Source organism: Erythrolamprus reginae, chromosome 2 (genome assembly GCF_031021105.1).
Source record: "Erythrolamprus reginae isolate rEryReg1 chromosome 2, rEryReg1.hap1, whole genome shotgun sequence".
Classification (NCBI taxonomy): domain Eukaryota; kingdom Metazoa; phylum Chordata; class Lepidosauria; order Squamata; family Dipsadidae; genus Erythrolamprus; species Erythrolamprus reginae.
Genome location: NC_091951.1, coordinates 7,982,139 through 8,007,791, shown reverse-complemented (window position 1 = coordinate 8,007,791; position 25,653 = coordinate 7,982,139). Strand labels below are relative to the sequence as shown.

General features: G+C 44.0%; 2 protein-coding genes and 1 pseudogene across 3 annotated transcripts in view; 2 read left to right on the top strand and 1 right to left on the bottom strand.

Moving 5' to 3' along the window:
• LOC139159673 (zinc finger and SCAN domain-containing protein 31-like) overlaps positions 1–7,301 on the top strand; it is a 34,243-nt gene extending 26,942 nt beyond the window's left edge. Inside the window, exon 6 of one of the 2 annotated variants that reach the window (XM_070736995.1) lies at positions 1,679–7,301. In XM_070736995.1, coding sequence (XP_070593096.1) covers positions 1,679–2,328 — 650 coding nt within the window. In that variant the 3' untranslated portion in view covers positions 2,329–7,301. The remainder of the gene's footprint in view (positions 1–1,678) is intronic. The other variant, XM_070736996.1, reaches the window with a different exon arrangement.
• A 5,914-nt stretch (positions 7,302–13,215) lies between these two features.
• Positions 13,216–24,486, top strand: LOC139159672 (zinc finger protein 253-like). Its single transcript, XM_070736994.1, has 5 exons — positions 13,216–13,875; positions 15,938–16,049; positions 17,175–17,242; positions 20,398–20,524; positions 22,895–24,486. The coding sequence occupies exons 3-5, from the start codon at positions 17,228–17,230 to the stop codon at positions 24,202–24,204; spliced, it is 1,452 nt and encodes a 483-aa protein (XP_070593095.1). The 5' UTR covers positions 13,216–13,875; positions 15,938–16,049; positions 17,175–17,227; the 3' UTR covers positions 24,205–24,486.
• Positions 24,487–24,852: 366 nt separating this feature from the next.
• LOC139159089 (autophagy protein 5 pseudogene) lies at positions 24,853–25,653 on the bottom strand (annotated as a pseudogene).

Below are 25,653 nucleotides of genomic sequence, written 5' to 3'. Positions count from 1 at the left end.
CAGTCTTCCAAATGTGGTCTCACCAGCGCTCTATATAAGGGGATCATAATCTGCCTCTTCCTGCTTGTTATACCTCTAGCTATGCATATGTATATGTATGTATGTATGTAATATTTTTGCTGATAATGAAAGGGAAGGGAGACTACTATAGCTCTGTTTATATACGTATATGTGATTTATATGAGTAGATGTGATTATATATACTGCTCAAAAAAAATAAAGGGAACACTCAAATAACACATCCTAGATTTGAATGAATGAAATATTCTCATTGAACCATTGTGTGCAGAAACACACACAATCTTATTTCTTGAAGTACGAGGGGAAACTGTTCAGTAAAATTTTGTCAATTAATGTTGCTTACTAAGTGAATAATTTGATTTCAGAGAAGTTTGATTTACTTAGAGTTATATTCTGTTGTTTAAGTGTTCTAATCTCTGGGGGGAGTTGGTTCCAGAGGGCCGGGGCCACCATAGAGAAGGCTCTTCCCTTGGGCCCCGCCAAGCGACATTGTTTAGTTGACGAGACCCGGAGAAGACCCACTCTGTGGGACCTAACTGGTCGCTAGGATTCGTGCAGCAGAAGGTGGTCCCTGAGGTAATCTGGTCCGGTGCCATGAAGGGCTCTATAGGTCATAACCAACACTTTGAATTGTGACCGGAAACTGAACGGCAACCAATGCAGACTGCGGAGTGTTGGTGTGACATGGGCATATTTGGGAAAGCCCATGATTGCTCTCGCAGCTGCATTCTGCATGATCTGAAGTTAGAGAAGCATCTTTCAGCTGTGGTAAGGGGAGCGTTTGCTCAGGTTCGCCTGGTGCACCAGTTGCAGCCCTATTTGGACCAGGACTCACTGCTCACAGTCAATCATGCCCTCATCACCTCGAGGCTCAACTACTGTAATGCTCTCTACATGGGGCTACCTTTGAAGAGTGTTCGGAAATTTCAGATCGTGCAGAATGCAGCTGTGAGAGCAATCATGGGCTTCCATAGGTATGCCCATGTTACACCAACACTCCACAGTCTGCATTGTTTGCCGATCAGTTTCCGGTCACAAGTGTTGGTTATAACCTATAAATCCCATCATGGCATCGGACCAGAATATCCCCGGGACCGCCTTCTGCCGCACGAATCCCAGCGTCCGATTAGGTCCCACAGAATGGGCCTTCTCCGGGTCCCGTCGACGAAACAATGTCGTTTGGCGGGACCCAGGGGAAAAGCCTTCTCTGTGGCGGCCCCGGCCCTCTGGAACTAACTCCCCCCAGATATTAGAATTTCCCCCACCCTCCTTGCCTTTCGTAAGCTCCTTAAAACCCACCTCTGCCGTCAGGCATGGGGGAACTGAGATATTTTCCCCCCCTAGCCTTATAGAATTTATTCATGGTATGTTTGTATGTATGATTGGTTTTATAACAAGGATTTTTAGCTGTTTTAGTATTGGAGTGTCACATGCTGTTTTTACCACTGTTGTTAGCTGCCCCAAGTCCACAGAGAGGGGCGGCATACAAATCCAGTAAGTAAGTAAGTAAGTAAATAAATAAATAAATAAATAAATAAATAAAATAATCTTAGCTTCATACACAAATGAAAGGAAATTTCAGAGGCTGGAATTCAATGTTGGTTCCTTAAACACAATAGTCTAATTTTATTTTCCCTTCACTTTTTCTCTCCTGCAGGAGCTGAACAAGGGATGAAGAGCTATAAGGAGCCACATCGGGCACCAGAGCCAACCATCAGACATGAAATGGCTGAAGAGACATTTTGCAGTCAATCGAAACCAACAAGAGATAACGGAAACCATCTAAAATACAGAAAAGAGGAAGCTGCTGCTCCTCCTCCTCCTCCTCCTCACGTTGAAATCCAGAACTTCCAAATCCAGTCAGATTCCAAAGGTGAAAGAACAGAAAAGTGTCAGTGTTGTGGAGAACGAATAACGGATACAACGGACTTGTGTGAACATTGCGGCACCCTGAATAAAATAGAACAATGTGGAGGCACAGAATCCAGAAAATACGATAATCGGCTCAACGCCGTGACTGTCACTTACTACTTGGGAGAGAAACCGTATCACTGCTCAGAGTGCGGAAGGAGCTTCCGTCAGAACTACCATCTCAGTTATCACAAACGCATTCACATGGGGGAGAAACCCTATAAATGCAGCGAATGTGGGAAAGGGTTCACATTTAGCAGTTCCCTGTCTTCCCATAAAAGGATCCACTTGGGAGAGAAACCTTATAAATGCCAGGAGTGTGGAAAGAGCTTCTGCATGAAGAGTTCTCTAAATTCCCATAAGAAGAGCCACATAAAAGCAACCGTGTTAATGTAAGAAGCATGCAAAGAGCTTCGTTGTTCTACTGAACTTATTTCCTGCAAAAGGATCCACGTGGTGACCGAGGACATGAGATACAGAGGCAACACAGGAAGCTGAGAGTTCAACCCACCCACCCCTTTATTGCTCCAATTTCCCCCCCAAACCCTCCTATGTTTCTGGCAGGTCCCAGAGCAAAGTGATAACATTACACATACACACAGCTCTAGTAGCAAATACAGTGATACCTCGTCTGACAAGCCCCTCGTCATACAAACTTTTCGAGATACAAACCCGGGGTTTAAGATTTTTTTTGCCTCTTCTTCCAACTATTTTCACCTTACAAACCCAAGCCGCCGCTGGGATGCCCCACCTCCGGACTTCTGTTGCCAGCGAAGCGCCCGTTTTTGCGCTGCAGGGATTCCCCTGAAGCTTCCCTCCATGGGAAACACCACCTCCGGACTTCCGTGTTTTGCGATGCTGCAACGGGAATCCCAGCAGCTCAAAAACGGGTGCTTCGCTGGCAACGGGAGTCCGGAAATGGGGTTTCCCAGAGAGGGGAGCCTCAGCGAAATCACAGCATCACAAAAAGACGGAAGTCCGGAGGTGGGATTTTGAGGACTTCCGTGTTTTTGCGATGCTGCAATTTCGCTGAGGGTCCCCTTGCTGGGAAACCCCACCTCCGGACTTCCGTTGCCAGCGAAGCACCCGTTTTTGCGCTGCTGGGATTCCCCTGTTGGGATTCTCCTGCAGCATCACAAAAACACAGAAGTCCGGAGGTGGGGTTTCCCATGGAGGGGAGCCTCGGGAATCCCAACAGCGCAAAAACGGGCGCTTCAGCTGGCAAAAGGGGTGACTTTTGGGCTTGCACGTATTAATCGCTTTTCCATTGATTCCTATGGGAAACATTACAAACTTTTCACCTTACAAACCTTGTCCCGGAACCAATTAAGTTTGTAAGACAAGGTATCACTGTACTCCAGTACAATGCTGTGAGCAACATGGCTGCGAAGCAAGAAATCCAGTGGGGCAAGGGAGTAAATCAAGGAGTCCAGGGAGCACAAGGCAATTAATCTAGGAAGCATCCAACTTCGGCAACAGCATACAACACTCAATGAATTCAGTGTTGTTCATTAGTTCCTGACAAATTCCCCTCCCCACAGTGTCCTTAAGGCTCAGTCCCCAGATGTGCCTTGTGAAGAGGAACAGGGCACCTTCCTCCCGAATAATAAGGTCAGCCTGCACTGTTCCCGTCTTCTCTCTCCATGCTTGAGGATCAGGAGTGGGTGGTCCTTACTCCTCACCTGAGCTCTGTTTCTCGTGTTCACTGCTTAGCTTCTCTTGTTCATCCTGGCCCTGTTCCTCCCTGCCCGCAAGCCATCCCAATCCTGAAATGTCCTGGCTTGATTGGACCCGCTCCTCCTCGCCTTCTTCCAAAGCCAATGACGCCGCCCCCTCGATCTCTATTGGCTCCAGTTCCAGCTCATCTTCCTCCTCAGTTTCCAGCCCCAGCGGGGGCGTGACAATCCATTCAAGTAAATGTACCTCAGTCAAAAGTGTACCATTTTTTCCAACCTGTTTTTCAGCCTCCACGGCCATGCTCCAAAATGCGGGAAGTATAAATTTGATGAAATACAAGTACAGTAGTACCTCTAGATACGAGCTGCTCCACATGCGAGTATTCCAAGTTACGAGCCACGATGGGAGCGAAATTTCTGTTTGACACTCGAACACAAATTCGGGATACGAGCCGAGCTTCCACTAGGTGGCGCAAGAATCCTTGCTTCTGGTTATCTCAGCGGGGAAAAACAAAGTCTAAAGGGATTCGTTCCAGATACGAGTTGATCGACATACGAGCTCCGTTCTGGAACGAATTAAACTCGTATCTAGAGGTACTACTGTACTTATAGACTTATATACTCAGTAATGGGCAGGCAAATTTTTTACTGCCACACTTTGGGTGTGGCTTGTTTTGTGGGTGTGGCTTAATGGCCATGTGACTGAGTAGGAGTGGCTTGAATGGTCATCATCGTTGAAGTGAACTGTTAAGTCCTCGACTTACAGCCTTACCAGTGTCGCTCGCTGGAGTGACAATTTGCTTTGTGTTTCCTGCACTCTCCTTCCTGGGTTGCCCCCCCCCCCCCCGCCTCAGGCTGGGTAGCTAGGCAAACGGGTGCTGCCAGAAGCATAAATGCTCCCAACGCCGCTTCCACCCACGCCTTCTGCTTGCAACTCAAGCGGGAGGTGGCCCTGTGAGGCTGGAGGGGAACCAGGCAAGAGAGAGGGAAGCTTGTCAGAGGCCAGGAAGGAGGAAAGAGGAAAAAAGCAAGGAGCGCAAACACAGGAACAGCAGCAGGGAAACAAAGGAGAGCTGAGCTGAGACCAGTAATCCAGGAAGTGACCGCCGCCGATCATCGTGAGCTGTGCACTCATCTTCATTTCTGCCAGTGGAACTGCGTTCCACCCCATCCTGCCCGCTGCTCACCCCTGTACTGCTTTACAGCAGGGGTCCTCAAGCTCCTGATTCAAGGACTGGCACCAGTCCACACCATGTCAGAAACGGACACGCAAAGAAGGAAAACCCCACCCGCAGGATACTGGTAGCACATGAAACCACACCCCCTCCGGTCCACGGGAAAACTTCTCTCCGCAGAAAGCCCTCTCTAGGATCCTCAGTTTAGTACTGTAATTGAGCCATTTGTTAAATAGGTCACCGCCTGATTTAATCCTCCTCTTCTTCTTCCTTCTCCTCCTTCCTTCTCTTTCTTTCTCCTCTTTCCTCTTCTCCCTCTCCCCCCTCCTCTTCTTCCATCCTCATCCTTTTCCTTCCTTTTCCTTTCATAATAATAATTGTTCTGTCGGGCTCTCTGGTAGAATCCTCCCAAAAATGCACAGGTACAAATTTCAGACACACACACGTTTGAAAATTCAAAACAATGTTCTTTATAATGAAAATTCACTTAAACCAAGCCCTCTTTTGGTGTAGCCAAGAGCACTCGTCTCCAAACAAACTGGTAATTTGTACAAGTCCCTTATTAGTTCTGTGATACTTAGCTTGCAGCTGTGAGGCAATTCACAGTCCTTCTTTCACAAAGTGAAACACACTTTGCTTTAGTTTCAAAGCGGGGAAAAATCAGCACACAAAAAGTCAAAGTCAGTAAAGCAGTCACGAAACACAACGATCAGATAATCCTCCACAATGGCCAAACCCACAGGCTGCTATTTATAGCAGCCTCACTAATTACCACAGCCCCACCCAACCACAGGTGGGCTCATTTTCTTTGATAATAATCTCTCAGTTGTTGCTGCCTATGCATCGCTCTCCGCATGCGTGGCTGTATCATTAACTCTTGTTCTGAATCCAAGGAGGAGCTAGATAATTGATCTCCTTCTGAGCTGTCTGCCCCACTCTCCTCCTCCCTGTCACTCATGTCTTCTTGGTCAGAGGAGCCTTCATCATCAGATTCCACTGGGGGCAAAACAGGCCTGCGGCATGTGGATGTCTCCCCCACATCCACAGTCCTTGGGGCAGGAGCAGGGCCAGAGCTAACCACAACAAATAATAATAACAACAACAGTTGGAAGGACCTTGGAGGTCTTGTAGTCCAACCCCTTGCTTATGGAGGAACCCTACCCTACTTCAAACAGATGGTTATCCAATGTTGGAACATTGACAACTTCTGGCGGCAAGCTGTTCCACTGATGAATTGTTCTAACTTTCAGGAAATTTCTCCTTAGTTCTAAGTTGCTTCTCTCCTTGTTCAGCTTCCAACCATTGCTTCCTGTTCTACCCTCAGGTGCTTTGGAGAATAGGTTGACTCCTCCTTCTTTGTGGCAACCCATGAGATATTGGAAGACTGCTATCATGTCTCCCCTGGTCCTTCTTTCCATTAAACTATCTTTGCTATCCTGGAGTAATACAACTCTCCAAGAAGATATTCAGGTTTTTCTTCATTAATTTTTAAAAGGGCTGACAACTGCCCTGGAATTTGACAAAAGGCCCTTGGAACAGCCATAAATTGAGGTTTATCTGAGCAAATGAAAGACCCTGGGTTGATAATAGCATTTCCATAATATGCTACAAACAAGAGGACTACTTGAAAGCAATGCTTAATTATTAACAGCCAGGTTAGAAGCACAGCCTGGAGCAACTGGCATTTCCAGCTATCTACTTTTTCTTTCTATCTTAATCCTTATCGTGAGGTGCAAATTTTCCCTTTTGGTATATAAATCCCTCCAGGACCGCCTTCTGCCGCACAAATCCCAGCGACCGATTAGGTCCCACAGAGTTGGCCTTCTCCGGCTCCCGTCGACTAAACAATGTCGTCTGGTGGGTGCCAGGGGAAGAGCCTTCTCTGTGGCGGCCCCGACCCTCTGGAACCAGCTCCCCCCCTGAGATTAGAACTGCCCCCACCCTCCTTGCCTTTCACAAACTCCTTAAAACCCACCTCTGTCGTCAGGCATGGGGAAACTGAGACAACTTCCCCAGGCCTATATTGTTCATGTATGGTATGTTGTGTGCATGTTTTTTAAATTATGGGTTTTTAGTTTTAATTATTAGATTTATATTATACATTGTTTTCTCTTACTGCTGTGAGCCGCCCCGAGCCTACGGAGAGGGGCGGCATACAAATTTAATAAATAAATAAAACCAAGCTTTTATTTATTTTTTAATAAATTTTATTAATTTTTAATAATAGCAACAGATACACACTGCACAAAAGACAGTGGACAGTTAAGCTTTTCTTTAGATCTGTTAAGGCATGTTATGATGTCTTGTGTCTTTTCAGCATCAGCCAGCTGTGGTCTGAAGGTCTTTCTTTGCCTTTTTAAAACTTCTACTGTTTAATTTCTAATATTTTGTTTTAGTGCTGTTGTTTTTACATTTTTAACTATGCCTTTCCATATGATTGTATAACTTTATCTGTAAAGCACCCAGAGTCACACGGGTAAGATTTGGTAAAATAAAAATTTAAAACCACTACTCCAAACTGGCTGTCTTGTCCTCATTTGTTATTTTGGCACAATGAGGATTGTATAATTTCAGAAAACACTATAGAGCAGTGGTTCTCAACCTTTCTAATGCAGTGACCCCTTATTACAGTTCCTCATGTTGTGGTGACACCCAACCATAAGTGTAGCCTCAATTCTCCCAATGGAGCTTTAATCTGATTGGCAGGAAGGTCAGAGGGACACCCCCCACTGTAAACGCCTAATTGGTCGGATTGTAAAAATATATCCCAAGGCGCCAGAATAGAAGCTTTAGTTCCTAACCCCATGGGAAATTTGTCTTTTCCAATAGTCTAAGGTGACCCCTGTGAAATAGTCATTCGACCTCCAGGTTGAGAACCACTGCTATAGAGCAGTGTTTCCCAACCGGTGTGCCACGGCACACTGGTGTTCCACAAGACATGGTCAGGTGTGCCACGAAGAAAGCAGCTCAGCTTCTGGTCTTGAAAGCTGAGCTTCCTTCTTTGCGCCTTCCAAGTTTTCCGGCAACTGCAGCGCCCCACCCGGCTGGAGCTTCCCTGGCGGCGGCAGCAGGTGAGCTTTGGGGCCTGGTGGGAGGGTAGCGGCAGCGGAAGGGCGGCGCGCAGCGGGAGGGTAATGGCAGCAGCAGTGGGTAGTAGCCCTGGGGCAGCGGCAGAGTGGTCAGCTGTGAGGCGGAGCTCCGGAACAGGCACCGACGGCAGCAGCTGGACATGCTAGAATTGCGTGGCTGGCACTTGCCTGCTGTCTGGGCCGGGATGGAGGCTCCAGCCCCACGTCCATGCCCAGCGCAACGCCAGCATGTACAGTATCCAGCAACACGTCTAGCCGCCGCTGTCAGTGCCTCCATTCTGGAGCTCCGCCTCACAGCTGATGAACTTTGCCCCCGCCCCATGGCTACTGCCCAATGCCGCTGCTGAGAGAAGGAGAGGGAGGAGAGAAAGAGATAGCAAAAGAGGGAGAGAGAAAGAGGGAGAAGGGGGAGAGAAAGATAGCAAGAGAGGGAGAGAGAGAAAGAGAGAGGGAGAGGGGGGAGAGAGATAGCAAGAGAGGGAGAGGGGGGAGAGAAAGATAGCAAGCGGGAGGGAGAAAGAGGGAAAGAGAAAGGGGGGAAGAGAAAGAGATAGCAAGAGAGGGAGAGAGAGAAAGAGGGAGAGGGGGAGAGAAAGAGATAGCAAGAGAGGGAGAGGGGGGAGAGAAAGAGCAAGAGGGAGAGAGAAAGAGGGAGAAAGAGAAAGAGATAGCAAGAGAGGGAGAGAGAAAGAGGGAGAGGGGGAGAGAAAGAGATAGCAAGAGAGGGAGAGGGGGGGAGAAAGATAGCAAGAGGGAGAGGGAGAAAGAGAGAGGGAGAGAAAGAGATAGCAAGAGAGAGGGAGAGAAACATACCGTGTTTCCCCGATAGTAAGACCCCCCCGATTGTAAGACATATGGGGGGTTTCAGGGGGGTCGGCTAATATAAGCCATACCCCGAAAGTAAGACATATGTCTTACTTTCGGGGGAAACACGGTACTAAAAGCGAGGGAGGCGTCGGAGCAGTTCGCGGTGCTGGCGAGGGAGCTTCGCGCCCAGGAGAGTCTCCCAAACCCGGCGCGGATAAGGACTCCTCGGCTGGCGGAGGAAGCGCGGCGGCAGCGGCAGGCTGCGGAGAGAGCTCGGGGCGGTGGCGAGAAGACAGGATTCCGGGTGCCGAGCGCCACCTGCCCGCCGTTCACGCCAAGGACTGGCAGCCCCAGTTCCAGCACCTCGGCCTGCTCGCCCAGCCTCTTGCCCGGCGGGGAGAGCAGTGGAGGCGAGGCGGAGAAGAAAGAAGCGGCGGATAGCTGGCGAGGCGCCGGCTAGAGGGCTGGACCCCGCCGCTTTGCCGCCGCCTTTGCCTCTTGCCTGGCGGGAAAGGCGACGAAAAGGGCTATCGGGTCCCTTCCAATTGCCCGGCCGGCGTCGCCTTAGTCAGCAGCGGAAAAGCAAAGGAAGCAGCAGGAGAAGCGAAGTTCTTGAATGGTGGCGGCGGCCCTTGATCGCAGCCGATGAAGTTTGGCTTTCTTCGCTTCTCCTGCTGCTTCCTTTGCTTTTCCGCTGCTGACTAAGGCGACGCCGGCCGGGCAATTGGAAGGGACCCGATAGCCCTTTTCGTCGCCTTTCCCGCCGGGCAAGAGGCAAAGGCGGCGGCGGGAGCAGCGGCAAAGCGGCGGGGTCCAGCCCTCTAGCCGGCGCCTCGCCAGCTATCCGCCACTTCTTTCTTCTCCGCCTCGCCTCCACTACTCCCGCCGCCGCCTTTGCCCTCCCCGCCGGGAAAGGCGACGAAAAGGGCTATCGGGTACCTTCCAATTGCCCGGCCGGCGTCGCCTTAGTCAGCAGCGGAAAAGCAAAGGAAGCAGCAGGAGAAGCGAAGAAAGCCGAACCTCATCGGCTGCGATCAAGGGCCGCCGCCACCATTCAAGAACTTCCGCGAAAGACGCAGGAGCGGCGGCGGCGGAACGCTGCTTGAACCGCCCCCCGCCTTCTGCTTAAAACCCTCGGTTCGTGCCTTTCCTGCCCGCCTCCACTCACCCGCGCTTCTGCCACTTCTTTCATCAAGCTCCCCGAACCAAGGATGATGAGCAGCTCAAAGGACCAATCAGCACTTCCTAGCACCAGCTACGGTGGCCAAATAAGACCAAAATCTTCCCGCTTCTGAGTCCTTAAAAGAGGTACAGTACTGTATACTTAAATGATTTATCATGCAGGCTACATTGCCCCCCCCCGCAAATTGTAAAGTCTAGATTTTATTTATTACATATTTCAAAATAAGAAATTAAAAAATTGCCCGGGACAATATAAGACATACCCCCAAAGTAAGACACAGTGGGGCTTTTGGGGATAAAAAGAAAGTAAGACACTGCCTTACTTTCGGGGAAACACGGTAGCAAGAGAGGGAGAGAGAGAAAGAGGGAGAGGGGGGAAGAGAAAGAGATAGCAAGAGAGGGAGAGAGAGAAAGAGAGGGAGAGGGGGGAGAGAGAGAGAAAGAGAAAGGGGGAAGGAGGGTGAGGGAAAGACATAGAGGGAGGGAAGGAGGGAGAGAGAAGGAGGGCAAAAAAGAGAGGAAGGAAGGGAGAAACAAAGAGATGGAGAGAGAGGGGGAAAGAAAGGAAGGAAGGGAGAGAGAAAGAGGGAGAGAGAGAGAAATAGAGCGAAAGGGAGGAAGAGAGATTTTTTTTGTCCAAACTTTTTTTTAGCGCGCCCCCCCCCCCCCCGCTCAATGTTCCCCAGGATTTTTAAAATGTGAATAATGTGCTGCTGCTCAAAAAAGGTTGGGAAACACTGCTATAGAGGAAGACCTCAGTTTACGATCACAATTGAGCCATACATTTATGTTGGGGAAAGGCAGGGAATGTAAATACAGGGATTTCTTTTAGCTGCTATAGATGATTTTCCTTTGCCTTCTCTGGGGGCATGGAAATAGAAGTGGGGGGGGGGGGTCTCTTATGATTCTTCCTACAAGTCCTGGTTCAAAAAGATTAACAAGGCAAATTATAGCAATAAAATTGCAATTTCTTCTTCAAACTAAACTCAATGCTCAGAAAAATAAAGTACAGTGGTTCCTCATCTTACGAACGCCTCTTCTAACGAACTTTTTGAGATACGAACCCGGCGTTTAAGATTTTTTTGCCTCTTCTTCCGAACTATTTTCACTTTACAAACCCAAGCCGCTGCTGCTGGGATGAAGGGGTTTCTTTTTTTTTCCTTTTTTGAAGAAAGAAAAGGGAAGGGAGGCTTGGAGGGTGAAAGACTTTGCAGAGAACAGCGTGCTTGCAGAGGCACTGAAAGGGTGTCTTTTGAAGAAAGAAGGGAGGGGCGGCTTGGAGGGGTAAAGACTTTGCATTAACAAAAGTAGGAGAACAGCGTGCTTGCAGAGGCACTGAAAGGGTGTCTTTTGAAGAAAGAAAAGGGAGGGGCGCCCCCTTGCCTTTCTTCCTTCCCACTCACCCTTTAGCCTAGCCTTGCTTCTTCCACCCGCCCCCTTTAGCTGCTCCTCCCTGCCTTCTGTTCGCCTCCCTTCTAAAGTTTGGGATTTTCCTGAAGGATTTGCATGCATTATTTGCTTTTACATTAATTCCTATGGGAAACATCGTTTCGTCTTACAAACTTTTCACCTTACGAACCTCCTCCTGGAACCAATTAAGTTTGTATCATGAGGTACCACTGTAATAATAATAATTTATTAGACTTGTATGCCACCCCTCTCCGAAGACTCGGGGTGGCTCACAGTCCTACAGTTAGGTAAGAAAAACAAAAATACATACAGTGGGACTCATTACCGGACTCTGTGGTGTCAACCCCAACCCCCAATATTTTTCCCTTAGACTATCCACGATTGAACTCACCAGGTTCTTTAGAGGTCATAAGTGCACTAGTGTGCCTTCCGTCCCCTGTCCAATTGTCTCTCCTATATTTTATATATCTTTTCTCCCATTCATATATCCTTCCCTCTACTGTTCATTGACCTATTCTATTCTTATCTATTCTTCTATCCTTTCCCTGATATTTACTACTACATGTTTTTATTTTCTTTAACTTTCAATTTGTATTGGACAAAATAAAATAAATGAATGAATGACCTACAAGGTTCCTTCTAACTCTAGTAATCTAATCTAACTTTAACCATTTTAATAAAACTTATGCATGAAAAATTGGATTTTCTAGCTATAGTACAATAATATCCATTTGGGCTGCCTCCATTGCCCACTCTGGTCCGCCTAACACCCTCCCATAATTTTTCTACCCACCCATCTTTTGCAAGGTCTCTCAGCAATGCGTGCAGTATCCACCAGGGGGCAGCGTACGAAGGTACTGCATTGTATTACTGGCACTTCCTTAGCTTCAGAATGGAACTGAGCATGTCCACAAAGGTCTTGCCAGGGCTTGCTGCGTTCAGATAAAAGAAATTTCTGCAGAAGGGGGCCAGAAATGGAGACCCCGCTTGCTGTCTGGACCTCTCTAGCACGTGGCGGACCTGCCTAAAGGATCGCGGGAAGTTTTGGGAGGTTGGATGGGAAAAACAGCAGCTCCTGCAGGATTGTAAGAAAATAACTGTCGATTCTCTCCCAAATACTTTGGGAAGCAGCTAAAAATACAATATTTTATATTTTATTTTATCTTTTCTTTTATGTACACTGAGAGCATGTGCACCAAGACAAATTTCTTGTGTGTCCAATCACACTTGGCCAATAAATTTCTATTCTGTTTTATTTTGCAGCTTAGCTCAGCATTCCTCAAATATGACATCTTTTAAAACGTACGGACTTCAACTCCCAGCATCCTTCCACCCATGTTAAAAGCTGCCAAATTCGAGAAAAACCCCATTTAGATGGATCTAAAGACGCGGTTTTCATCTCTTAGGAAGCTTATTTCCCCCCTCTTACTCCCATCACCTTTGCACCACCAATCCCGGACAAAAAAATCCTCCTCTATTCCTCCTTTCTCTGGCAGGGGGCGCCCTCTATAAACTGCTAAAACGCACAGCAAACTGCGCATGCGTCTAATTGCTTGCCATACACGGTTTCTATCTGCAGAATGCAGGGTGATAGTGTGTCGGGTTTTTTTTAATTTGGGGAGGGTTGGGGTGGGGATAGAGACAGACAGGAAGTAAAGCAAGTGCATCAAGTAGAATCTTCCTCCTGGACGTCATTGCCCTCCCTTTCTTTTTACCCTCCATCTCCCCAAAGGCAAAAGCGGGGCTGCAGGAAGATCTTGCAGGAACGGAGGGACACCGCGTGGTGCCCTTTTCTTCCGCAAAGAGAAAGGGGAGCCGCGGAGAAGTGGGGGGGGAAGCAAAGTATTTCTTCTAAATTGCAAAACTGTGTTGCTAAGGGAGGGAGGGTCGGGGGAGGGCGGAGAGAGATGATGATGATGATGATAATAATAATAATAATAATAATAATAATAATAATAATAATAACAACAATAATAATAATTTATTCTGGTACATATTCATCCTATGCTACCTCCTTTCCTCATACTATCAATCCGGATTTTAGATATTGTTCTTCGCTTTCATTTGCATTTAAAGTTCTCTAGCTATCTAGATTTCTCTTGGCTTCATCCACATTTTGAGGTCCTACCAAGGAAGAAAATTTTGCAGATCAGGAAAAAGTTGATCCCATTTTGTTTTTTTGGTTTTTTTAGAAAACACAGTGAGAATGCATGAGGAATATCCAGCAGAGGAGGGACGGCAACAAATTTCTCACCCTGAAACCACCGGTGAAAAAATTAGACCGAAGAACCTAGATGAAGAAGCCATCGGTTTGCACGATCAGTGCCGGAACTTCAGGGACTTCCAATATGAAGAGGCCAAAGGACCCCGAGAACTTTGCAGCCACCTCCACCAGCTTTGCGCTCGGTGGCTGAAACCAGAAAGGATCACAAAAGCTAAGATGCTGGACCTGGTGATCTTGGAGAAGTTCCCTGGCCATCCTGCCTCTGGAGATGAAGAGCTGGGTCCAGGCGTGTGACCCAGAGACCAGTTCCCAGGCAGTGGCCTTGGCAGAGGGCTTCCTCCTGAACCAAGAAGAGGGAAACCAAGCAGGAGAAATTGCAGGTGAGAAGATTCTATCCTCTTTTTTTCCCGGTATAAGATTTTTATTTTTCTCCACCATAAAATAAAACAATATATAGTTGTAAACACAACAACAATGCTTAAAACCAATCATATATAAACTTTTCTTATTCCTCCCTCAATGGAGGCTCTTATCTCTCCTCGTCTAAAATATTCTATTAATTTTATACAACATTATGAATTCTTAAAAATCTAAATAAAAATTTTCCCTCACCGTCTTACTACAAAAGGTTACATTACATCAATGCAAAGAATAACAAAATCTCTTGTATCTAAATTTTAATATTGTATCATAGACCTTTAAAACCCTACATGGCATTGGGCCAGAATACATCCGGAACCCGCCTTCTACCGCACGAATCCCAGCGGCCGATAAGGTCCCACAGAGTTGGCCTTCTCCGGGTCCCGTCAACCAAACAATGTCGTTTGGCGGGCCCCAGGGGAAGAGCCTTCTCTGTGGCGGCCCCAGCCCTCTGGAATCAACTCCCCCCAGAGATTAGAACGGCCCCCACCCTCCTTGTCTTTTCGCAAATTACTCAAGACCCACATTTGTTGCCAGGCCTGGGGGCGTTAGGATATTCCTTCTCCTAGGCCATTACAAGCTATGCATAGTATGTTTGTGTGTATGTTTGGTTTTTATAATAAGGGTTTTTAGTTGTTTTATTAAATTGGATTGTTACATGTTGTTTTTATCATTGTTGTTAGCCGCCCCGAGTCTGCGGACAGGGGCGGCATACAAATCCAATAAATAAAATAAATAAATAAATAAAATAAATACAGCTGATTAAAAATTCTCTCTCTATATATATATCTTTAATAAAAGAAACTATTCATAATATATCACCTACATCATAAATAAAGTTCTACATATTTAAAATCTAAACAATAAGTAAATTTTGTGTTTTATCATTATATAGTGCTGCCTCCATTTCTCATCTTTGCCCTCTGGCTTGCAAAGTTTAAATCAAATTCTCACGTTTCAATTTTTTTAAAATTAACCAATTACTAATAGTTTTCTATCCAATCATAAAACAACTATCCTGATAGTTCCAGATGGATAGTGTTCTGCCGGCTTCTAGTCCAAGCCTCCAATGAAAAGGAAATTGGTTCAAAACAGACACACACACGCAGTAGAAGTCCAGTAAATGTTTTTTATCTCAACCAAAGAGAAGCAAAACTCCCTTTTAGAATTCAAAGGGATTTCTTGTATAAACAAGGCAGTAATGGATTACAGTCCGATAACAAGGCAAGCAATAAATCAGCAATAAACCAGTACTGTGAAGTTCGGCACAAATACTGTTTGTTCCAGACGTGGCAAAACTTACGAGGATTTCTTTTCTCAAACTCCGTGACTTCCAACAACTATGATCAGATAATCTCCATGCTCCTCAGCCCGCACGCTGCCAATTTAACTATATGCAATTTAACAATTTGCTATAATTACCTGAGCCCCACCCAACCCCAGGTGGATTCTCTATCGCCTGTAATATTTCTTCATTTGTTCTCTTCTATGCATAACTCTACGTATGCGTGGGTCTAACAATTCCTCCTCCGAATCTACCGAACATAATGGAGATTGGCTTCCTGGGCTGTCTGCCAAGCCCCTCCTCTTCCAAGTCACCCCCCACCTTCTTCTTCAGAGGAAACTTCACTACCCGACTCTGTCGGCAATAAAACAGGCCTATGACGTGTTGATGTTTCCCCCTGCATCCACCTCCACATTCCTTGGGGCAGGAGCTGGGCCAGAGCCAACCACAACAGATAGTAACACCATTCTTTGGTATTTAAATGTGTTGTTACTTGAGCTTTCTGGAATATTCCAGAAAGTTCAAATAACAAAACATTTAAACACGATGGCAGCATCTGTAAGCAAGTTAATCCATTGTCACTTTCGGAGGCCATATTTGAAGCGAACTCTTGTGGTACCACGTTTTTCGTGTTCTCACCGATGGGAATTTGGGGCTGTGAAGTTGGACGCAAATGGTTGGAATATGCTAATAAGAATACCCTTGACCCCTCTTCTTGTTTGGTGTTTCTTGCCCAGGGGTCCTATGTGGGAGTGACCTCTGAAAGCCTCAAGGCAAGAAGACATCCATCTCGGGAACTAATCTTCCACAAAATTTCCTCAGGATATCCAAGTCAGAACCTCTTAACAGGTACAATAAGATTCTTTCCAAGAAATGTAAATTTCTGTGAGAGAATAATAATTCTCCTTTGCCGCCTCTTCTGCATTTTTTCTTGTTTTCCTCCCTTCCTGCTCCTCCCACCCCCGGTTTAGCAAAGGGGGTGGGGATTGAGATATGTCATGTGATGACATGATACTGCAAGTTTGATGCTTGTTGTTGTTGTTGTTCTTCTTCTTCTACTACTACTACTTCCTCTTCTTCCTCTTCTTCTTCTTCCTATTCCTCTTCTTCTACTACTACTACTACTACTACTTCTTCTTCCTCTTTCTCTTCCTCTTCTTCTTTTTCTTCTTCTTCTACTACTACTTCTTCTTCCTCTTCTTCTTCTACTACTACTACTACTTCCTCCTCTTCCTCTTCCTCTTCTTCTTCTTCTTCTACTACTACCTCCTCCTCTTCTTCTTCCTCTTCTACTACTACTACTTCCTCTTCTTCTTCTTCTTCTTCTTCCTCTTCTTCTTCTTCTTCCTCTTCTTCTTCTTCCTCTTCTTCTTCTACTATTACTACTTCCTCTTCTTCTTCCTCTTCCTCTTCTTCTTCTACTACTACTACTACCGCTTCTTCCTCTTCCTCCTCCTCCTCCTCCTCTTCTTCTACTACTACTACTTCTTCTTCCTCTTCTTCTTCTTCCTCTTCTTCTTCTTCTTCTTCTTCTACTACTACTACTACTACTTCCTCTTCTTCTTCTTCTTCTTCTTCTACTACTACTACTACTTCTTCTTCTTCCTCTTCTTCTTCTACTACTACTACTTCCTCTTCTTCTTCTTCCTCTTCTTCTTCTTCCTCTTCTTCTTCTACTACTACTACCGCTTCTTCCTCCTCCTCCTCCTGCTCTTCTTCTTCTTCTTCTTCTTCTTCTTCTTCTTCTTCTTCTTCTTCTTCTTCTTCTTCTTCTTCCCTCTCTTCTTCCTAGCCGCTCCGAGTCCTCGGAGAGGGACAGCATACAAATCTAATAAATTATTATTGTTGTTGTTGTTGTTGTTGTTATTATTATTATTATTATTATTATTATTATTATTATTATTCCTCCTTTCTGGATGTAAATTAAGGATCCTTTCAAAAAGCCTGATTCCCCTAATTTTGCCTTTCTCACAGGGAGAAAAACACTTGCAGAATCGGATCCTTTTGGTAAAGCAAACCCAGCATCTATGCCTGTAGTTCTGGTAAGTGGAGTACATAGAAAACATGCAGAAAAAATAGGGCAGCATTATGTGCGTTTTGTAACTGTACAGACATCGTGATCCTCATATTTTTTTCGTTATTTTAGGGCTTGCTATTTTTTTTCCTTCTCTGAACTTGCCAAACTCTGCTCTCCAAGTCTTGGGTTGAGTGGAGGAGGCAACGTTTCCCTCATTAGAGGAGGCAGGCAGTTCTCTATCTGGACATCGCCCCAATGCCTGAGGGGCCCAGGACAGAATTGTGCTCAACCCCCGGCCTCTCCAAGGGAGACATGCCATCCTTGCCGAATGGTCCAGTTCCAACTCCTCCTCCCAACTGGGCTCCAGTGTTGTGGTCCACTGGTCCAGATTGGAACAGTGAGGAGGTTGGGGAGGAACATGGGCCAGTCCTGGAATCTGGGAAAGGCTCTGATGAGTGCTCTGCATCAAAGGCAGAGATGGGGCCAGGGCTGTCCAACAGTTATCAGCTGTCTTTGGAGTCAGACATCAGTGAGGGAGATGAACAGCTGGAGCCTACTCCCAGTGTGTATGTACACAGGGCTGCCAGACAAAGGAAACAGCTGAGGAACAAGGTCGACTCGGGAGTAAGGCCACAAACGGACGATGAATATCCCCTCCCATAGGGAATAAATATCTCCTCCCATAGGTCACAATTCAAAGTGTTGGTTATGACCTATAAAGCCCTTCATGGCATTGGACCAGAATATTTCCGAGACCGCCTTCTGCTGCACGAATCCCAGCGACCGATTAGGTCCCACAGAGTGGGCCTTCTCCGGGTCCCGTCAACTAAACAATGTCGGTTGGCGGGCCCCAGGGGAAGAGCCTTCTCTGTGGTGGCCCCGACTCTCTGGAACCAACTCCCCCCAAAGATTAGAGCTGCCCCCACCCTCCTTGCCTTTCGTAAACTCCTCAAAATCCACCTTTGCTGTCAGGCATGGGGGAACTGAGATATCTCCCCCGGGCCTATACAATTTATTTATGGTATGTTTGTACGTATGTCTGCTTAATAACGGGTTTTTTAAAATATTTTAAATTGTAAATTATTAGATTTGTTATGAACTGTTTTATTCTGTTGTGAGCCGCCCCGAGTCTACAGAAAGGGGTGGCATACAAATCTAATAAATAATAATAATTAATAATAATAATAATAATAATAATAATAAAAGAGGAGCGAAAGGAAATGGGAGTTTGCAGGAGACAATTAGTTCGCCTAATTTGTTCGTGACTCTCAGAGACTTCTTGCCAAGTTTTGAAGATATTGGCCTAAGCCAGATAAGGTTTGTGGCTGTAAATTTCCCCTTGAAAGACTTTGCTGGATGGGAATGAGAAGAATTCACAGGTAACTTAATAAAAGAGGGATTTTTGTGGAGACAAGGAGTCTGCTTCGTGGTTTGAGGAATCCAAGGTCAGAACATCCAATAGGGCCATGACCTGAGCCAGAAATCTTCCTGTGCTAAAAAAAGAAAGGAGAGAGATGGGTGACAGCCATTCTTATTGAATCATTCACATTTTAAACCTTTTGGCCCACAACACATGGTTGGACTGAGGTCTATCCATTTTGTTGGGTTTTATATTAGATTTATATTGGGTTTCTTATATTTGTATCTTTTGTACTGATTTTTTTTAAAGTAATTTTTATTAAATTGTTTTTAAAAGGATAATCAAAAAAGTATATACATTGGTATATTTGCAATATTTGCTATACACAAAGAAAAAAAATATACACACCAAACAAACAAAAAACACCATGGACAATTACAAAATTACAAATAACATTTTAAAAAATCTCATCAATATCCTCTTAGGAGGAGGAAAGTTACAATCTTGTCGAATATCAAATTATTTTCTGGTGAATAGAAATCATCGGCATTCACTATTGTTCTTTTTGGTTAGCAATGTCTTCTCTATTGTTATTGGGTCTGTTCTGGGTCCTATTCTTTTTAATATGTTTGTGAGTGACATAGGGGAAGGTTTGGTAGGGAAGGTTTGCCTATTTGCCGATGACTCTAAAGTGTGCAATAGGGTTGATATTCCTGGAGGAGTCTGTAATATGGTAAATGATTTAGCTTTACTAGATAAATGGTCAAAGCAATGGAAACTGCAGTTTAATGTTTCCAAATGTAAAATGATGCACTTGGGGAAAAGGAATCCTCAATCTGAGTATTGTATTGGCAGTTCTGTGTTAGCAAAAACTTCAGAAGAGAAGGATTTAGGGGTAGTGATTTCTGACAGTCTCAAAATGGGTGAGCAGTGTGGTCGGGCGGTAGGAAAAGCAAGTAGGATGCTTGGCTGCATAGCTAGAGGTATAACAAGTAGGAAGAGGGAGATAGTGATCCCCTTATATAGAGCGCTGGTGAGACCACATTTGGAATACTGTGTTCAGTTCTGGAGACTTCACCTACAAAAAGATATTGACAAAATTGAACGGGTCCAAAGACGGGCTACAAGAATGGTGGAAGGTCTTAAGCATAAAACGTATCAGGAAAGACTTAATGAACTCAATCTGTAGAGTCTGGAGGACAGAAGGGAAAGGGAGGACATGATCGAAACATTTAAATATGTTAAAGGGTTAAATAAGGTCCAGGAGGGAAGTGTTTTTAATAGGAAAGTGAACACAAGAACAAGGGGACACAATCTGAAGTTAGTTGGGGGAAAGATCAAAAGCAACGTGAGAAAATATTATTTCACTGAAAGAGTAGTAGATGCTTGGAGCAAACTTCCAGGAGACGTGGTTGGTAAATCCACAGTAACTGAATTTAAACATGCCTGGGATAAACATATATCCATTGTAAGATAAAATACAGGAAATAGTATAAGGGCAGACTAGATGGATCATGAGGTCTTTTTCTGCCATCAGTCTTCTATGTTTCTATGTTTCTATGTTATTGTTGTTTTTTAACCGCCTTCTGTACACTCTTTTGTACTGATTTTATTGTGCAAGCCGCCCTGAGTCCACTGGAAAAGGATAGCCTAGAAATCCAATTAAATAAATAAAAATAAATAAATACATTTTTTTTGACATCATTTGAATCTTCAAGTAAAAAACACCCATCTTTTTAAAGATACGTGACTTAACATAGAAAACCAGCAAGCACATCCCAGATGTTGTGTTTACTGGGAACATTTTCTGTCTTTTTCAGAGTCGCGTGTCTTTCCAAGACGTGGCTGTCTTTTTCACCAAAGAAGAGTGGGCCTTACTTGACCCCTATCAAAAAGCTTTGCATGGTAAGGTCATGCAGGAGAATTCAAGAAACGTGGCATCCCTAGGTAAGGGCCTTGATTTAACCTGATTTGTATGTACGGTACTGTATTTGTAAGACCTGGCTTTTCCGGCAGGCCTGGAATTAGGCTGATTTAAAGTATGTATGTTTTTTTGTTATTATTGTTATTACTGACTTTTATTATTAGATTTTAACTGTTTTTATTGTTGCTATATTTATTCCTATTATTAGCCGCTCGGAGTCTGTTTGGAGTAAGTGGCATATTAAATGAATTAATTAATAGATACATTAATAAATTAATAAATTAATATTTTTTTAAAAAAATAAAAATAAATAAAATAAATGTACTGTATTTTTCAAAGTATAACACGCACCTTCCCCCCCCCCCCCGAAAAAAAAGATGGAGAAAATTTGGGTGTATTTAATTTCATTATTATTATTATTATTATTATTATTATTATTATTTATTAGATTTGTATGCCGCCCCTCTCCGTAGACTCGGGGTGGCTCACAACAGTGATAAAAACAATACATGGTAACAAATCTAATAATTAAAATCTAGAATAACAGTTTTACATTAAAAAGTCTAAAAAGAAAAAAACAACAACCAATAGATAAAATACATACACACAGTCATATCATGCACAAAATTACATAGGCGGGGGGGGGAATGTCTCAGTTCCCCCAAGCCTGACGACAGAGGTGGGTTTTAAGGAGTTTACGAAAGGCAAGGAGGGTGGGGCTAGTCCTAATCTCTGGGGGGAGTTGATTCCAGAGGGTCGGAACCACCACAGAGACGACATTGTTTAGTCAACGGGACCCAGAGAAGACCAACTCTGTGGGACCTAACCGGCCGCTGGGATTCGTGCAGCAGAATTTACCGAATGTAGTCCCGCCTGGCCTCTCAAACAGAGGTTTCAGAGGCTGAAAAACAGCCCATAAAAACCTGTGTTTCAGAGGCTTTTTTTTCAGCCTCCGAAACCTCCGTTTGAGAGGCTGGGTGGGACTACAACAGAAATTTCAGAGTATGGAAAAAAAGCCTCTGAAATGGGAGTGTAACAGGCTGGAAAAATGCCTCTGAAATGGAGGTTTCACGGGCTGAGAAAACAAGGCACAGAGCTCACAACCAATGAGCCTGTTGCTAAAGTTCGCCTCTTAGAACAGCTGATTGAGGATATTCAGTGAGCCCCCCCCCCCAAATCAGCTTTTTTCTTCTTTTCCTCCCCACAAACTAAGGTATACCTTATACTCTAGTCCGAAAAATAGTCTGAAAAATAATATAATATTTTTGAAAAACCGTGGTATAGACTTTTCGCGAAGTTCAAACCCGCGAAAATCCAGGGAACACTGTACATTGTTCTTTATATGTTGTAAGCCGCCCCGAGTTAGAGAGGGGCGGCATATAAATCCGATAAATAAATAAACAAACAAGCAAACAAACAAACATGGAAGATAGAGCTATGAGTTCTGGTGAAGAAATTTTAAAATGATGCACTTGCTATAACTCTTCAAAAATCTGATGGCATACGGAAGATTTTACCACTCTTCCGTAGTAAAGTTCTAAATAGAACTTTCTAAAGCCTCATTTTAAATTTGTATCCGTGCGTTCCCATGGAAATGAATAATGAATTCCAAAATTTGTTTCAAAGGTAGGAAGGGATAGATTTCTGTGTAATGAAACATAAAATTGGTACAACGAAGAAATTGTAGTATTTTCCAAGAATAAATAATAATTATATGTTATAAGCTGCCTTGAGTCCTCAGAGAGGGGCGGCATAAAAGATAGATAGATAGATAGATAGATAGATAGATAGATAGATAGATAGATAGATAGATAGATAGATAGAGATAGAGAGATAGAGAGATAGAGAGATAGAGAGATAGAGATAGACAGACAGACAGACAGACAGACAGATAAATAAATAAATAAATAAAGCAAGCATCATCTTGGTTTTTAAGTTTAGAAAGAGGGAAGGATTTTTTATAAATTCTGTGCTTTATTTATTTATGTATTTATTTATTTATTGATTGATTGATTGATTGATTGATTGGATTTGTATGCCGCCCCCTTTCCATGGACTCGGGGCGGGGTAGCAACAGTGACAAAAAACAGAATGTAAAAATCCAATACTACAACAGTTAAAAACCCTTGTTATAAAACCAATCATGCATACAAACATACCATTAAGGCTTTGTCATACGAAATTAACTAAATAAATGAATAATACCAAAAATTTTGAAATTCTGGAGGACAATTGCAATACGTGGAGTTTATCTTCTCATGCAAGTTCATTTTTCTTCATTATTCTAATTATAGCAATATTCACTTAACAAATGTTTTACTTAGCAACAATAATGTTAGGCTCAATTGTGGTCGTTAGTTGAGAACTAACTATTTTTTTTTTACCCCATGCAGGTGATGGGCAAGAGAATAAGAATAATGAAAAGGCAAAGATTTTTCCATTGCAAGCAGTTAAGAATGAAGGACAAGAAGAGACGCTTCAAAATAGGTGGAGTCCAGAACAAGGGGATGACAACCAGCCAAGCGATCTGGATGAGACAGTCTCAACTACTTTAAATATGGAGATACAGGACTTCCAGACCCACGAAAATCAGAAGGGAAAGAAAAAGGGGAAAAATTCAGGGTATGGAGAACAATTCAGAGATAAATCCGACAGAAATAAAGATTGCCAGAGCCGCGCAAATGCCAAAGCTCATGAACGCAAGAGCCGTGTGAATAATTACTACGAGAACTTTCCTCTGACGTTATATCAGAGCGTCTCTACAGAAAACAAAACGTATCAATGCATGGAGTGTGGGAAAACCTTCAGCCACTCCAGCTCCCTCACTTCCCACAAAAGGATCCACACAGGGGAGAAGCCGTATAAATGCACAGAGTGCGGGAAAAGCTTTCGACGCAATGCCGACCTGACATCTCACAAAAGGATCCACACAGGGGAGAAACCCTTCAAATGTACGGAGTGCGGGAAGAGCTTTACGATGAGCAGCAACCTAACTTTGCATAAAAGGATCCACACAGGGGAGAAACCCTTCAAATGCACGGAGTGTGGGAAGAGCTTCGTTCAAAGGGGTCACCTCACTTGCCACATGAGAATCCACACCGGGGAGAAGCCGTACGTGTGCGTGGAGTGTGGGAAAACTTTTAGATGGAGTAGCCACCTGCCTAACCACATGAGGATCCACACAGGGGAGAAACCGTACAATTGCGCGGACTGTGGGAGGTGCTTCAGGGACCGCAGTGCCTTTCAGGTCCATCGAAGGATCCACACAGGGGAAAAATCTTTGAAGTGCACGGAATGTGGGAAGACTTGCAGGGGCAGGACAGATCTCGTGATCCACAAGAGGATCCACACGGGGGAGAAACCCTACCAATGCCTGGAGTGTGGGAAGAGCTTCATCAGGAGCAGCCACCTGTCCTCCCATAAAAATATCCACCCAGGAGAGAAACCCTACAAATGCCTGGAGTGCGGGAAGAGCTTTACTCAAAGGTGTTACCTCTCCTACCACAAAAGGATTCACACAGGAGAAAAACCTTACAAATGCCTGGAGTGTGGAAAGAACTTCACCAGGAGCAGCCATCTTTCTTACCATAGAAACATCTACCATGGAGAGAAACACCATAAATGTATCGAGTGTGGGAAAAACTTTACTCAGAGCTGTTACCTTCTGTCCCATAAGAGTATCAATATCAAGGAAAACCCATAAAAATACTAGCAGTGTTCTGCATCTTCTTGTTTTATGTTATCTTTATGTGGCTGTTTTTATAAATTCTGTGCATGAATGCCCTATCATACGAAATTAACTAAATAAATGAATAATACAAAAAAAAATTGAAATTCTGGAGGGAAATTGCAATACGTGGAGTTTTATCTTCTCATGGAAGTTCTCCGAGTCTTCGGAGAGGGGCGGCATACAAATCTAATAAATTATTATTAATTAATTATTATTATCTTGTAAGCTGTTTTGAGTGGTTATAGAAATAGAAAGGCATGGTATAAATGTAATCATCAATAAAAAATAATTACTGCCTGAAGTGAGTCAATTTTTATTTCTTCAGTGATCTATTCTGGAGTCTTATAGTGTAGTATATACTCTTGTAGTACTATGATCTGTTGGACCACTTCCAAATTCATAATCTTATACTATTAGCGTCTTATCATTTATATTGTTATTTATTACGATCTATGGCCTATTACTTTCTGTTTATGTATATATACACTGGAACTTCTGCACTGGAGACAAATTCTTTTCACACTTGTCCAATAAAGAATCTTATTCTATTCCCATTCCTTCTTCTCTTCTCTTATTCCATTCCATTCTTTCCTATTCCTGTCCTATTCTTTTTTTTCTCTTTTATTGATTAATAAGAAACAAAGTGGTGCATATTTCCACTTATTCCTCATGCTCTCCACTTCATATTTACCATTAGAAAAATAGAAGGTTTGCAGTAGTCTTCATGCACCACATTCAAAGTTAATGATGACATTGGGAAAAAGGGCTAATGCAAAAATTGGACAGCTCAACTGCTGTTATCACACGAAGGATCTTTCTTCCTGTTCAGCTTGCAGGAGCAAAGATTTTTGGTCAGGTCAATCTCACCAAGCTTAATTGAACTTAGCTGTACTACATTTTGCTGTCTCCAACAATGGCCGATCCTCAGACAACCATGGTGACACTTCAGTCTGCAGATAATGGAATAACACTGATGTGTAGAAAGTTATCCAGATAACTCATATGTTCACTTAGCCATTGTATTGGTGTCTCCAACATTGGTTCTATTCCATGAATCATCACTTGAGTCTTCTTTTCACCATCTTCCAAATTAATTGCAGCAGGACAAACGTCTCTTAGAAGATCACCCAGTGTATGTAGCTGTCCATCTACAGCAACAGGACGGAATAGTTTCTGTATAAAAGGTCGTTCTGGTGTTGTCTGGTATATTCTAAATGGGATGTAGCGAAATCCATTATCTTCTGCGGGATACTCCATGAGTTTCCGGTTTATAGCCCAAAACTGTTCAAATTTGTCATTCTGCAACCCCATCCAAAGTTGTTTATGATCCTTTTTTTGCATTTCATTGATTACTTGACTCTTATGCTTTAAGGCGTCTGCTTCTTTTATACTCCTGTCCTGTCCTATTCTATTCCATTCCAT

Bases quoted from the DNA above. Each gene is read 5' to 3' on its own strand.
- LOC139159672 (XM_070736994.1), top strand. The intron at 20,525-22,894 runs GTAAGGGCCTTG...TACCCCATGCAG, and splicing joins AAGAAACGTGGCATCCCTAG to GTGATGGGCAAGAGAATAAG.